The 14,789-nt window shown below is 43.9% G+C and overlaps 3 protein-coding genes and 4 non-coding genes across 7 annotated transcripts; 3 read left to right on the forward strand and 4 right to left on the reverse strand.

Annotated features, from left to right (window-relative positions):
- The first annotated feature begins 1,867 nt into the window (after nt 1-1,867).
- On the forward strand, nt 1,868-2,248 carry LOC134406927 (histone H2B 1/2/3/4/6-like). Its single transcript, XM_063138602.1, has one exon. It carries the CDS (start codon nt 1,868-1,870, stop codon nt 2,246-2,248), a length of 381 nt encoding a protein of 126 aa, XP_062994672.1.
- Nucleotides 2,249-3,234: 986 nt separating this feature from the next.
- TRNAK-CUU (transfer RNA lysine (anticodon CUU)) lies at nt 3,235-3,307 on the forward strand. Its single transcript has one exon. It is a non-coding gene; the product is annotated as a tRNA-Lys (tRNA).
- Nucleotides 3,308-5,420: 2,113 nt separating this feature from the next.
- TRNAN-GUU (transfer RNA asparagine (anticodon GUU)) lies at nt 5,421-5,494 on the reverse strand. The gene has a single exon. It is a non-coding gene; the product is annotated as a tRNA-Asn (tRNA).
- A 618-nt stretch (nt 5,495-6,112) lies between these two features.
- Nucleotides 6,113-6,184, reverse strand: TRNAD-GUC (transfer RNA aspartic acid (anticodon GUC)). The gene has a single exon. It is a non-coding gene; the product is annotated as a tRNA-Asp (tRNA).
- Nucleotides 6,185-8,314: 2,130 nt separating this feature from the next.
- On the reverse strand, nt 8,315-8,695 carry LOC134406930 (histone H2B 1/2/3/4/6-like). The gene has a single exon (XM_063138606.1). It carries the CDS (start codon nt 8,693-8,695, stop codon nt 8,315-8,317), a length of 381 nt encoding a protein of 126 aa, XP_062994676.1.
- A 539-nt stretch (nt 8,696-9,234) lies between these two features.
- TRNAF-GAA (transfer RNA phenylalanine (anticodon GAA)) lies at nt 9,235-9,307 on the forward strand. The gene has a single exon. It is a non-coding gene; the product is annotated as a tRNA-Phe (tRNA).
- A 1,133-nt stretch (nt 9,308-10,440) lies between these two features.
- On the reverse strand, nt 10,441-10,752 carry LOC134406407 (histone H4). Its single transcript, XM_063137827.1, has one exon. The coding sequence runs from the start codon at nt 10,750-10,752 to the stop codon at nt 10,441-10,443; it is 312 nt and encodes a 103-aa protein (XP_062993897.1).
- Between the last annotated feature and the right edge of the window lie 4,037 nt (nt 10,753-14,789).

The following is a 14,789-nucleotide window of genomic DNA, read 5'->3' on the forward strand; positions in this document are numbered from 1 at the left end:
GCGCCCTGCCCTCCTTTCCATCTGGTCACCCTAGGGCAGAAGCCATCGACAGCTCTTTCGCCCTTAAAAACAAGTCAAACTCACCAATCCAAGATGGAAGTCCGGCGCAGCAGCTGCAGCAGCCAAACACGCACACACCACCCACTCCCTTAGACTGCCTGCCTGCCAGCTACTGAGATGAGCGGCCACAGAGACAGCGTGTTGCAATAGATGATTACAAGATATCTCACATCCCCGCACATGCAAAAAACATCATCTCGATGCACGCGTTTAAAGAAACAGATGCACTTTTTTCCTCTCAGTCTTGGTATATCTAAACCCCTGCCCGACCCCAAAACACCCAAACACACACAGAAAATGTACAGACCCGGAAGAAAAACCTAAAAAACCCGGATGTTCCCAAAAACAGAAGACCCATACAGGAAACCCCTTCCTCATTCCAACCACGCCCCCAAAACCGTTTCAGGAACATATTTCTGTAGATTCCTCACCCGGGAACACAGAGCCCGATCCAAGGCTCCTCGGAAGCAAGCCCGCACCCCCCTGAGTTCGAAGGGGCTAATCCATCCTGCACAGGACCAGAGCACGATCCTGGTTTAAAGGAGATCCAGAATACAATCCTATACATCTGTCTTTCCAACCTGTTGCCCTGCAGATATATTGGACTACAATTCCCTTAATCCCCCGTGCCATCTGTGCTGGCTGGTGGATCATGGGAGTCGTAGCCCAATATATCCGGAGGGCATCAGGTTTGGAAGGCTGATTGTATACGTGTTTTCGCAGAACTAAGTCTCCGGCTGTTTGGCCGTATAGAAATGTAATAAATAAACAAGTCCCACCGACTTGTTTATTTCAAGCCCAAGGCTTGAAATGTGCTTGAAAGGAGATCTGCTGGATAAATATTGGATGCTAAGAGTAATTCGATGCAGAAAGAGTGAAGTAAAAATTGTCTTCTCCCTGTATAGACCCCCCCACCCCAAATAAATCAACCCTGCTATTTAATTTCCAACGTATTCATCTCAACGAATGAATGAATGGCAATTATAATAGGGCTCACCTTTCTTTTTCATGCCATTGGATCCATGTAGTCATACTTAAGACACATTAATCAACTCTAAGACCCATTTCCCATGCCTAACTTAGTTCCTATTGATTTCAGTGGCTTTACTCTAAGTATGACTAAGTCTGGATCCAACTTATTTATTAACTGCAGGCATTAATTATGTTCCTTATTTCAACCTACCCCTCTTAAACTAAAGTCAGAAGTAAGTAAAAAAAATAGTCTTGGTGGAATTTTTATATGTCAGCACAATCATTCAAGGCATTTTGGTTAGTCATACTAAACGGTACTGCCCAGTTGTGGGTTTTGTTCAACACCCACCCCATCCGTACCAGAGAGGCTGTTTTCGCTTTCTAAAAACGATTAAGAGTGCAACCTTATGAATGTTTAGACAGGAAAAAAATGCTACAACTCGGAGAATCTCCCAGGCAGCATGATGGGAGATCTATGACTTTTCCCAGTCGAAACACGCATAGGATTGCACCCTAAGATGTTTCAAATTTTGTTGGCTCTTGGTAACTTGAGGGTTAATTTGAAATAAATTGTTCACGTGACACTCAGTCGCCAATAAAGGGTGGGAATTGTGGAGCCGCGTCTATGTTGGCACGGACCAATAGCATTCCAGAGTTTGAATCCTAGTGATTTGCATACTTCTATCCGTGAATGATGACGCGGGCGCGCCAGTGACCAATAAAAACGTTGCGATTAGGAGGCTTCATTTCCATAAGCGGCTTATAAATACGGGAGTTAGTCGAGTGCGCGGCATTCTTGCCTGTGATTGAGTAAGAAGCGGTGCGTTGTTCGAACATGCCTGAGCCAGCCAAGTCCGCGCCTGCGGCTAAGAAGGGGTCCAAGAAGGCCATCACCAAGACCCAGAAGAAGGGGGACAAGAAGCGCAAGAAGAGCAGGAAGGAGAGCTACTCCATCTACGTCTACAAGGTGCTCAAGCAGGTCCACCCGGACACCGGCATCTCCTCCAAGGCCATGAGCATCATGAACTCCTTCGTCAACGACATCTTCGAGCGCATCGCCGCCGAGGCTTCCCGCCTGGCCCACTACAACAAGCGCTCCACCATCACCTCCCGGGAGATCCAGACCGCTGTGCGCCTTCTCTTGCCCGGGGAGCTGGCCAAGCACGCCGTGTCCGAAGGCACCAAGGCCGTCACCAAGTACACCAGCTCCAAGTAATTCAGTGTTACTTAGCGTGAATTAACATCTAAAAATACCCAAAGGCTCTTTTAAGAGCCACCCACTTTCTCACTAAAAAGAGCTGTGCCAAATAATAATGGAGTGGAGTAAAATGAAGCCACATTTTCTAGTGATGTCTGCAGTTTAGGGGCTTTATAGCGCGTATTTACTTGGTTCCAATGAATTCAATGAGATTTGCTCCCAGGCAAATAGTCTTCGTGGCCTCTATTCTTGCCATACAGGACAGTAACTAATGCTAGTGGGGAGAATTTAATGTAATTAAGGAGCTTAAGGTGCAGTCCTGCTTATATTTAGACAGAAAAGGCCTACAATTCCCAGCGTTTCCTAGTCCGCATGGCATCCTTGGGAGTGCTTTGCACTGTATGATTTTTTTCTGTCTTAATATGCATGGGAATGCGCCCTTAGTTTATAAAGTTTACTGTATTAAGTCAAGCGAAGATTTATCTTTAGTGAAACGTTCTAAACATAAAAAGCAACGGTAGTATAAGAGTATTACACAAATATGTGTTTTGGCGTAGTACTAAAGATAAGTTTACTGACTGCAACTAGCTAATTTGGGCTAAAAACAAAACTACCCTATTGGTTTAAAATAACTTCTTTGCCATAAGGGTTGCAAGAAGCTCTTTTAATTATTATTATAGTTTTCATTCTGATCGGGTCCAGGCATTCTTTGCAGCCAACAAAATCACAAAAACTTCAGTTCTTCATGGAGTTTTTAGGTCCCTATTAGAATCACGAGAGGGAAACAGCTATTTGGATAAAAAGCATTTTGTCGCCTTCTTAAAACAGAAAAAAGTTACTGGTTAAATGCTGCCATAGGCATTAAGCTCTCAGATAATTCAGAACTGTTGTGTCTTAAATATGATCTATTAACAGCACAACCGTATACACATTTAATAGCTTTTATTAGTGGGACAACTGGCGGATGGTAAACCATATTTAACAGAAGGGAGCAGAATCAGTACGCCCGGCTAGCTCAGTCGGTAGAGCATGAGACTCTTAATCTCAGGGTCGTGGGTTCGAGCCCCACGTTGGGCGGGACTGCTTTTTGAAGTTTAAAGTATATATACATTGCCCTTCTACCTTTCTTGTTTTACTTCCTTATGTAATAATAATAATAATAGTAATAATACATCTGCAATATAGTTTTCCTATACAGATTTGCAGTGCTATCCAAGTCTGTGGGGGTGTCACGATGCCTGGAATCTTTGCAGACAGCACACTGTCGGGGGGGGGGGTAATGATAGGTGGAAATGACAAAACCCCATATCTCAGTAATTGGCTAAAATGATAGGGGAGCTGGTTAGCAAACACCAGTAATGAGAAAAGTTAATTACCTTACCCAAACCTGACAATGGACATTGACTCACCCAGGAGGGAGGGGGGGAAGAAGGAGTGAGAATTCACCTACTTAAACTCTGTGTATGCTCAATAAACTTCACTTGAATGGCCTCGGTCGCTTCAAGTCACCTGAACCCTCAGATGTGTGCGTGAGTATTTACTACACAAGTCTACTTAATTTTAAAACTCTCTGAGTATTTTATTTATTTGTTGCATTTATAACCCGCCTTTTTTCCTCCAAGGAACCCAAGGCAGTGTACATAATCCTCCTCCTCTCCATTTTTATCCTCACAACAACAACCCTGTGAAGTAGGCTGGGCTGAGAGTGGAGTACAAAGGGATTTACGTTCAGGTAAGCAAAAAGGAAGTGTAGGATTACCACTGAAATCCTCTTTTGCGCCCATGTCTTTTAAAATACTGAAAAATGAAGGCAGCCGTGTTGGCCAGAAGAAAAATCCCCAAATCCATATAGTGTAAAACCTGTATTGGGCCAACTCGTCAAAAGATCACAAAAATCGTGCAAGCTTTTGAGATCTCTTCATAGAATAGTAGAGTTGGAAGGGGCCTATAAGGCCAATGAGTCCAACCCCCTGCTAAATTCAGCAATCCACCCTAAATAATCTCTGACAGATGGTTGTCCAGCTGCCTCTTGAATGACTCTAGTGTGGGAGAGCCCACAACCTCCCTAGGTAACTGGTTCCATTGTCGTACTGCTCTAACATGAAGTTTTTCCTGATGTCCAGCTGGAATCTGGCTTCCTGTAAGTTCAGCCCATTATTCCGTGTCCTGCACTCTGGGAGGATCAAGAAGAGATCCTGGCCCTCCTCTGTGTGACAACCTTTTAAGTATTTAAAGAATGCTATCATGTCTCCCCTCAATCTTCTCTTCTCCAGGCTAAACCTGGCCAGTTCTTTCAGTCTCTCTTCATAGGGCTTTGTTTCCAGACCCCTGATCATCCTGTGGTGCCCTCCTCTGAACACTCTCCAGCTTGTCTGCGTCCTTCTTGAATTGTGGTGCCCAGAACTGGACACAATACTCTAGATGAGGCCTAACCAGGGCCGAATAGAGAGGAACCAGTACCTCACGCGATTTGGAAACTATACTTCTATTAATGCAGCCCAAAATAGCATTTGCCTTTCTTGCAGCCATATCGCACTGTTGGCTCATATTTAGCTTGTGATCTACAACAATTCCAAGATCCTTCTCGTTTGTAGTAGTGTAGTATCATCAGGCAAGATGTTACAAAAAGCCGGTTTTGGAGGTGGTTTGATGTCGTAGGCCAGGCCCAGAGCAATCATTTCCACACTTTTAAAAACGGGTAGCGGTGGCCCAACAGTCTGTAGGCAAGACAAAAAAAAGTTATCCCCAAATAATTGCTTTTTGAATGGCCACTCTTGATAAGCTAACAATATCTGCATTTCATTTCACTCTGAACTCAGTGTTTACAATTTCACCCCTCAGCCTGTAACTCATCACAATGCCCTCATGCCTCTGAAGAAGTGGACTTCCCATCCAGGAAAGTTTATGCTGTAATAAATGCCTTAGCTTTCAAGGTTCCACAAGAACGTGTTGGTTTGGTTTTGCAGCACAGGAAACTGTTGCATAATCCTGTTTTTTACATATTAATTTCTGGAGATTGTGCCTTGTGAAACTTTATGAAACACACATAGCGGGTCTTAAAAATATCAAGTGGATGAGGAAGCTGTCCAAGGCAAAATTAGAAACCATCGCGTTGAGAGTATTTGAAGAGTATTGTTTTTTTTTAATGCAGCTAGAGTGGCAACTGTCTTTCAAAGAAAAATTTGGTGAGCGTCCCTGGGTGGGCTCGAACCACCAACCTTTCGGTTAACAGCCGAACGCGCTAACCGATTGCGCCACAGAGACATGCTTAACGCAGACCCCATAGCTCTTACTAGGATTATTAAAATAAGAATAACACCAAAACCCAATTTCCCCCCAGCATTTTATAACTATCAGTGGTCAGCCGGATGGTTCTGAGAAGCTCATTAGTAAAGGAAGAAAGCAATAACCCTCACATACTACTGCCCCTGCTGCCAAATAACTGATATTCAGTGGAATATTGCTGTCTATTTATTTATTATTTATTTTTACATTTTTATACCGCCCAATAGCCGAAACTCTCTGGGTGGTTCACAAATAATATCATCTGCTGGCAGATTTATTCTCCATGATTTTACCTACTCCCATTTTAGAGCAATTTAAGAGGGTGGCCATCACATCTGCTGTCACGGAATTTCATAAATTACGCACAGTGGAATGTATTGCTTTTTGTCTGTCCTTAGTCAAATGCCAATCCAGTTCATGGGGAAAACCCAATTTATATTAGTGGAGATATTTTTTTAGTAGACTCCTTAAAGCAGGACCTTTTATATTAGAAAAAGGGCTGCTACTACCGACCTGCATATTTATATTTCTGTGTAGCGGCCAATATCTGCTGGTCTTGGATAGAAAGCATGTAAAGATGGGGAGAAAAATAAGCTTCTCCCCGTCGGGGAATCGAACCCCGGTCTCCCGCGTGACAGGCGGGGATACTTACCACTATACTAACGAGGAAGATGCATTAATTGGTTTCACTAGGTTCCTTATAAGCCTGAGAATTGTCAACTAGGTAAGGTCAGGGGCATTTAACCAATCTCTCTTCAACGCGGGAATTTCAAATATTTTCAGCTGGCGCCTCAATTTCCGGGTTTTTTTTTACTTCGGCACTACATGGTCTACCTTTTTAAAAAAATGTGCTAACTAATCCACTGTGCAATAACTGAACTCCGAGTGCCCATTTATGTTTTAGTGGGATAATTATTGCATCTCTACTTCCTCAGTTATCAAGACACTCTTTCTATCCCTGCCTAATGGGGAGTTGCTCCACTCTTTGCAACTGAAATACCTTGATATTTCATCTCTCTACAATAAGGGAAATCGTAGCCTTTTTTAAATTTCCTAAAACCCATAAAAAGTAATATATTCAAATATAGAGCTTCATGGAACATACCACGGAGGGTTTTTTTTTTAAAAAAATGGCAGGAAGACAGGTTCACTTAACGTAGGGTGACCATATGGAAAGGAGGACAGGGCTCCTGTATCTTTAACTCTTGTATTGAAAAGGAAATTTCAGCAGGTGTCATTTGTATATATGGGGAACCTGGTGAAATTTCCTCTTCATCACGGCAGGTACCCTGCCCTGTTTTAAATCTGATCACTAGTATAGCTCCTACAGCTTTAACTGTAGTAATGGAGAGGGAATTGCACCAGGTTCTGCATATATACAAATAACACCTGCTGAAATTCCCTTTTCTATGTAGCTGTTAAAGATACAGGAGCCCTATCCTCCTTTTCATATGGTCACCCTATTATAGGGTGACCATATTTTGGAAACCAAAAACTAACGACTAGGGTGACCATATGAAAAGGAGGACGGGGCTCTTGTATCTTGAACAGTTGTATAGAAAAGGGGGATTTCGGCAGGTATCCTTTGTATGCATGCGGCCACTGGTGAAATTCCCTCTTCATTGGAGGAGTTAAAGCTGCAGGAGCCCTGCCCTCTTTTGTATCTAGTCACTCTAGCTATACTCCTGCAGCTTTAACTGTTGCTGTCTGAATTAGGGATCTAACAAGCATATAGAATGATTAAAGAATTTTCTACCACCTGAAGGTAGGGATTTACTTTTGGGGGGGTTATACTACCCCCAATCACAAATGAAGACTGCTCCACTTTGACAATTTGTACTTTTTTGTGGGGTTTTTTCTCTGCCTAGTATCACGTAACATTAATATCCAGCTTTACTAATATTTACTAGCTTGTCTCTCCCAGCCCTTTTGTTTAACACCAAGCCTGAAGAATTCTGGGGATTTGGGAAGCTTGCTCACTGTTTATTTATTTAATTGCATTTATATACTGCCCCACAGCGGTAAACCCTCTCTGTGCGGTTCACATAAGGTAAAACATTTAAAAACAATATACAAAATTTAAAAACTACAAGAATATGCAACATTACTCTTTGCACGGATCTTTTTTGTTATGGCACAACACACCTCCACCTGCGGTGTTAAAATCATGGAATAGTAGAGTTGGAATGGGCCTATACACACACCCCTCACTCAATGCAGGAATCCACCTGCATTGGATTAAGATAGACAAGTGCTTATGGTGTTTTTTCTAATTAACTAAGATTTACCTACATAACAAACCTATACGTTTGAAACTCAGAATCATACCTGGTGTCCTTGCAGCTCTTATCAAGTCAGCTTTTGGGTTGGAATGTAGAAGGCACGTGCTTTTGGATGACGGTGGGAGGCAACGTTCAGACCCCAATTTCTCTGAGTCACTTGTGACTTTGAAGAGAGGCAAGTCATTTTGTAGTTGAAGAGGAGTAAAAGTGAAATGGGAGGGGGAGAACTATATTTCAAACTAAATGGTCTCCAAGCAGCAACACTCATATTTGGCAAAGAGAACGGGCAAACATTTATTTGTACTTTTGTAAACTGCCCAGAGAACTTCGGCTATGAGGCGGTATATAAATTAAATAAAAATACATTATGCTTATTGGATTTGCAAGACAATAGTTTATTAAAGAAAACAACCGCACACATTTAGCGTGATCAGAGCTCCGTTAGTGCGAAAGTGGGTGGCTCTTAAAAGAGCCTTTGGGTATTTTTAGATGTTAATTCACGCTAAGTAACACTGAATTACTTGGAGCTGGTGTACTTGGTGACGGCCTTGGTGCCTTCGGACACGGCGTGCTTGGCCAGCTCCCCGGGCAAGAGAAGGCGCACAGCGGTCTGGATCTCCCGGGAGGTGATGGTGGAGCGCTTGTTGTAGTGGGCCAGGCGGGAAGCCTCGGCGGCGATGCGCTCGAAGATGTCGTTGACGAAGGAGTTCATGATGCTCATGGCCTTGGAGGAGATGCCGGTGTCCGGGTGGACCTGCTTAAGCACCTTGTAGACGTAGATGGAGTAGCTCTCCTTCCTGCTCTTCTTGCGCTTCTTGTCCCCCTTCTTCTGGGTCTTGGTGATGGCCTTCTTGGACCCCTTCTTGGGAACAGGCGCGGATTTCGCGGGCTCAGGCATTTTCAGCACTCACCACCTCCAACAGCTACAGGCGAGAAAAGAATGAGCTGTAGACGGGTCTCTTGCCAGTATTTATATGCCGGGTATGCAAATGAAGGTTTCAAAGCCCTAGGTTGCTATTGGATGGAGCGGGTGATGTCCTCCTACAATTGGATGACTGGCAGGGAAAAGAAAAGCGTTTCAAACCGCGCGCTCCTATTGGGTGATTGCATGAGCCTGTGTTTTTCATTGGTCTGTTTGAGAACAGCGAGCTCTCGTTGGCCAGATGAAGAAAGAAAGAATTCTTGGCGGGATAATTCCTTTACCTGCTTCTCCGTCCTGCAGACCTTCGTCTCTCTGCAGTGTTTCCGGTACTTTATCTCCCATGTTGTCTATAATGGGGAGATTTATGGAATACTAAGCATTAATAAAGCTAGTCTAAGTACGAAGTAAGGATTTTATACTTTGTTTACACAAACCCGGGGAAGAGAATAAAACCGTACGACATAAAACAGTGTAGAAACTTCTCAAAAGCATACTGGAAAAGTATTTTTTAGACAGCCGAAATAGCTCAGTTGGGAGAGCGTTAGACTGAAGATCTAAAGGTCCCTGGTTCGATCCCGGGTTTCGGCAAGTCTACTTTTGACCTTTTCGGGTTTATTTATCCAGAGCTTGATAGTATTTCCAAATTTCTTGAAGCAGTTTTCAAAGGGTGGCCGTCTTATGGCTCCTTGAAAACTATCCCACTTCATCAAACGGAAGTTTTATAGTTTCAAGATCAGCCTTCCTCAATTTGGTGAAATGCTGTGATTTACCAAACATATCTGGGAAAAGCTGATATATATATATATATATACACACACACACACACACACACACACACACACACACACACACACACACACACACACACACACACACACACACACACACACACGGGATTTGACTGTAAAATTGAATGCACTTTTAATTGCTTAGACTGCCATCTTGTGCACCTACTTCCAGTATTCGAGGCAGTAAGCCTGTGTGCACCAGTTGCTGGGGAACATGGGTGGGAGGGTGCTGTTGCACCATGTCCTGTCTTGTTCCCTGGACAATGGCTGGTTGGCCACTGTGTGAACAGAGTGCTGGACTAGAAGGATTCCTGCATTGAGCAGGGGGTTGGACTCAATGGCCTTATAGGCCCCTTCCAACTCTACTATTCTATGACCCTTGGAGTCTGATCCAGCAGGGCTATGTTCTTAAACGCGCAAATCCTACGCATGTTTAAGCAGAGATATGTCCTTCAGCTCCCAGTTGGGAGGGTAATGCCTTGAAATTGCGGACTGGCTGGGGAATACCGGGAGAGTTGGAGCACTTCTTTCTCTTCTTTAAACTTGCATAGGATCGCTCTGGAATCATGAATGGGTGAACTAAGTCCGCTTGGGAACTTTTGGGTATAGACCCAATCAGCAACAAAGTAACGGGCAAGTTACGTTGAAAAAAGACTTTTTATCACTTGTAATAAAGAAATTAAAAAAACCCTAATGAAAAATACTTGCTGCACTCATCGAGACTTTCAATTCTATAATGACTAGGGTCAGCCCCCTGAAATTCAATGGGACTTCAGAGCAGACGTGCAAGATTGCATTGTGAAAGAGAAAGATTTGTTGGTACTTCGGCATTAATTAAATGAAGTGAAAGCAGCTAATTTAAGGAAGGGTGGGTGGCCCTTAAAAGGACCTTTGTTTTTGCTTTTTCGCGTGGAAGCGAGCGGGGCAAGCGGCTCAGCCCCCGAAGCCATAGAGGGTTCTGCCCTGGCGCTTCAGGGCGTAAACGACATCCATGGCAGTGACGGTCTTCCTCTTGGCGTGCTCGGTGTAGGTGACGGCGTCGCGAATCACGTTCTCCAGAAAGACTTTGAGAACGCCGCGGGTTTCCTCGTAAATGAGCCCAGAAATACGCTTCACCCCTCCGCGGCGAGCAAGGCGGCGGATGGCAGGCTTGGTAATACCTTGGATATTATCCCGCAGCACTTTGCGGTGCCTCTTTGCGCCTCCTTTCCCCAAACCTTTGCCTCCTTTTCCACGGCCAGACATCTTTACTTCTCCGGTTCAAAGCACAAACAACACGTGGGAGGTGAACAAGGCTCAGCAGGGTTTAAATAGGAAGAATTCCGACCAGAATGAAAACTAAGAAGTGGAGCCGCCCATTGCTACGCAAACCACGGCTGAAGTTTACATAGATTTTATCCAATCAATGATGGGCAGCTGCTTTCAAACAAGCCAATCAGCAGGCGCGAGCGAAAAGGCTTTTTTGGCGCCTTTTTGGATCTGTGTATGAATTTATGGAGCTTGTTTTTGAACTAGCGTAGGGTTGTAGCCGCATCTGTGTTAGGCCTAGCCTCCCAAGAGTTGCTTACTAGCGGGAGGTGCTCGGATTTACTTATAGGCACTGTGAGGATGTGTTCATCTCCAAGGGAATCGTGAGGATAGAATTATGTGGCAGTAAAAAAATAATCTAAAGCTAAGCAAGATTGTTATAACTGAAGTCAATTCAGTGGGTTGGAGCCAGACTGGGTGAGGTTTGAAGCAGACCCACTGAAAGCAATGGGACTTCGGTTACTAGTTATGACTAACTTGTTCTATTAGATTTCAATGGGTCTACGCTAAGATGACAAAGTATGAATCTAATCCATGATAGAGGTGTACAAAATTATGCTTACTGTGGAGAATGTGGATAGGGAGACAATTTTCTTCCTTCCTCATAATAGTAGGACCTGGGGTCAATTCATGAAGCTGATTGGTGGGGGATTCGGGCCGGATAAAAGGAAGTCCGGCTTCACACAGGGCTTAGTTAAAACCATGGAACTCACTACCACAAGATGTAGTGATGGCCACCAATTGGGATGGCTTTAAGAGGGGGTTGGATAAATTCCTGGAGGTGAAGGCTATCAATGGCTACTAGTCCTGATGGCTATATGCTACCTTGAGTGTCAGAGGGAGAATGCCAATTGCTAGGAAATACGAGGAGTGTGTGTGCTAAATTATGCTCATGTCTTGCTTGGCTTTCAAAGGCATTTAGTTGGTCACTGTGCAAACAGAATGCTGGACTAGGGAGGACTTCTGTGTGATCCAGCATGTCTCTTTATCTTGAAAGCCTGGTTCATATTAACTTTGGGGCTGTCTTCATTTTGCTATAGCCAGAAACATATGTACTATGAAAGAAAAGTCCCACTTTATGTCAGATACATGAAAGAGAAGACTATAGAAAACCTACTTTTACAATGAAACTAGCCTGCTAAGTAGTGTTATTAGGGAATTAAATGGAGGGGTTAAAACAAACTATTTCACAGAATATAGCAAGGTTGATGATTAAGTATACTATTTTACTGGAGGACATAGGGAAATATAAAGGTAGCTGTTAATTTCTCAAAAATAATGTGCTGGGGTTGAAATCTATGTAGAAATACCAGTATCTGAAGCCCTTTCATCCAGATGCACAGGGTGTTCATGCTCAATGCAGGAGAAAGACACTCTGCAGCTGCTCAGAGGCAATTGCAGAAGTTGTAGATGCTAGAGTTCTGGCACAAATTCAACCATGGGTGGTGAGTGTGATTTAGCTACGAAGCACCCTTTCCTCCTGTTAGACTGTCATGCACAATCAAGTTACAGAACGCACATAAGATGTGGAGAATCCTCATTAAGAGACAATATACTGAGTTAGAGATGCCAAGGAACTAGCTGTTTGTTCTTATGCACTTTTCGTATTTTGTGTTTTATTGTACGCTGCTCCAATATGTCGATGCCAAGCAATTTATAAATTCTATTAATATATACAATGGGAATGGGCAGCTTTCATGCCATGCTTCAAAGCTTTCCAGAGGGACATGGCTGGGCACTTTGGAAATAGGATGGGACCCAGCAGGCCTCTTATATAGGCCACTTTAACTGGCTGTAACTAGGACAAAAATAGCCAACATGCATCACTTCTGTTCTAACCTTCCTACATACCCTTTAACAAGACCGTTAAAGAGCAATTTGCAAGGGATGAGACTGAAAACCTCCAACTCTCCTTAGGGCGAATTGAACAGAGGTATCTTGTTTATGCAGTAGGCTGGATGAATAGCTTATGTTGGTACAGGAACATGCAAACTTTTATCTGCCTGAAGAAAATGCTCCATTGAACTTCCATGCTTCAGCTAGTTCCATAGATGCTTTTATAGTCCACACGAAGGCTACTCTCTGGCCCACTAGCAAGAGCCATTAGGCTGTTGGGTACTAGAAATAGGGCTCTCTCAGTGGTGGCTGCAAAGCTTTGGAATCTCCTCTTTAGAGAGATACGTACAGCTTCATCATTGCTTCCTTTATTTAAAAAAATACAAATCAAACAAACCCTGAAGACTCATTTCCAGGCTGACGCCAGACTCCTGCAATGAGCAAGGGGTTGGACTCGATGGCCTTGTAGGTCCCTTCCAACTCTACTATTCTGATTCCTTGGCATAGTGTCGCTGATGGGGCGCTGCCAAAGCCCCCTGCTGCCATTGCAACTCCATTGCAGCTGCCTGCAAAAGCCCCCTCCCCACTCAAAGCCCACCCCCAACTTAAGCTGCCAAACCCCCCTTTCCACGTCTCAATTGGCCAGCCCCTGCCAAAACACCACAGCACTCTGAACACCAGACCCGGCCGAGGCTACTCCCTGCTCAAGCCAAGCACCACCGCTTGATACGCCTGAGGCAAGGGATAAAGCCCACCTTCCTCCAAACTATGTGGAGAAAGGGGTTTAAAATGGAGAAAGATTATTAATATATATAATAATGTGCTGTGAGTTATATCTGCTTAGGTGAATGATTGTCAGAGTGGGTGTTATATGTGTAAACTTAAGATGATCACCCCATATTAAAAAGACTATTATTTAACTTACATTTTGAGTAACCATGATCTGAATCAAACAGATGCTGACTTTGTGGTGGGTGGGAGAAGAGACTTGGCCAGTGGCCACCAGTGATGTAAAGACAACCTCGTACCCTCACTGGCCATGATTGGTTCACATTACGGCTATAGAAGTAAAAAAAAAAATGTTACAAAATGGGGTGCCGCAGGGCCGGCAGTCTTGTTTGGCCATTGTACTTCCCAGGTAGGCACTTAAAAGGCCGTGGCAGAGACACAGGTGGGCTCACTTGGGCTCCTGGGCCCTCAGTAACTCCCCACCCTTGTCAATCCCTCAGGCTGAGCCCAATTCATTTGTTCATCTGCATTTGGTGCTTAAAAATAATTAGCAGCTGCTGTAGTGCTGCATGTTTAATCGGAATTGAATGTTCATGTTTTTGTAATATTCAGAGCCCTCTTGTGAGGGCAGCGCACCCTGAAAGCCGGGTTAAAAACCTCAGTAAATAATAACAAATTATTGTAGTGTGTAACATGTTGGGTATGGCAGAGGCTCCAGCTGAGCCTCTTGTCTGCTAGAGGCCAATCCGTAGCGGAAATCCACAGGGTTAGGGGCACCAATTCCTGGATAAGAGCACAGCCTTATTTTGATACCAGCTTCTGAAGGAACAGCGTAAATCTTTTATGCAACTGCACCAGATGCATAAAATAGGGTTGAGAAGTGTGCTTATCACCTCATCGAAGGACTGATTGTAACATGTCACGTGTTCGCTTTAAAGCTAGTTTTAAAACCTCACTGTTCAGGGGAGGGGGAGCGGGGGGGGGACACCAAAACTTACATGCATAAACAGAGTGGCTTTTTGTGCATTCAGTTCAAATGCATTTCTGGTTTCTGTTCTTGGGTCAGGTGTACAGCAGTGCTGGGATGCTCAATCATACCCTCTAGTAACAAGGAGCAAGTACGGTCAAGGCCATACCAGATGTAACACCTTTTTTGGGAACGTGTGTTGCACAATGTTAATGTTTGCAGTAACATGGGTTTTGAAACACTACCCAAACCACCTCCCAACTCTTGTCTCACAGCTTAGGTGGGCATTACCTCACAAACTCCATCCTCCTCCCCTTTCCCAAGGACTGTTACTTAGGATGGGGAAAAATGGGTCCCAGTAATGCAGACACTAACTCACGGGAATGATTATCTGTAAAATGGGAACGTTAGTTATCCACTGCTTTTTTAAATAGTATGTGCT

This window comes from Elgaria multicarinata, chromosome 11 (assembly GCF_023053635.1).
Source record: "Elgaria multicarinata webbii isolate HBS135686 ecotype San Diego chromosome 11, rElgMul1.1.pri, whole genome shotgun sequence".
NCBI lineage: Eukaryota > Metazoa > Chordata > Lepidosauria > Squamata > Anguidae > Elgaria > Elgaria multicarinata.

Bases quoted from the DNA above. Each gene is read 5' to 3' on its own strand.
- LOC134406927 (XM_063138602.1), top strand. From the start codon at position 1,868: ATGCCTGAGCCAGCCAAGTCCGCGCCTGCGGCTAAGAAGGGGTCCAAG.
- LOC134406930 (XM_063138606.1), bottom strand. From the start codon at position 8,695: ATGCCTGAGCCCGCGAAATCCGCGCCTGTTCCCAAGAAGGGGTCCAAG.
- LOC134406407 (XM_063137827.1), bottom strand. From the start codon at position 10,752: ATGTCTGGCCGTGGAAAAGGAGGCAAAGGTTTGGGGAAAGGAGGCGCA.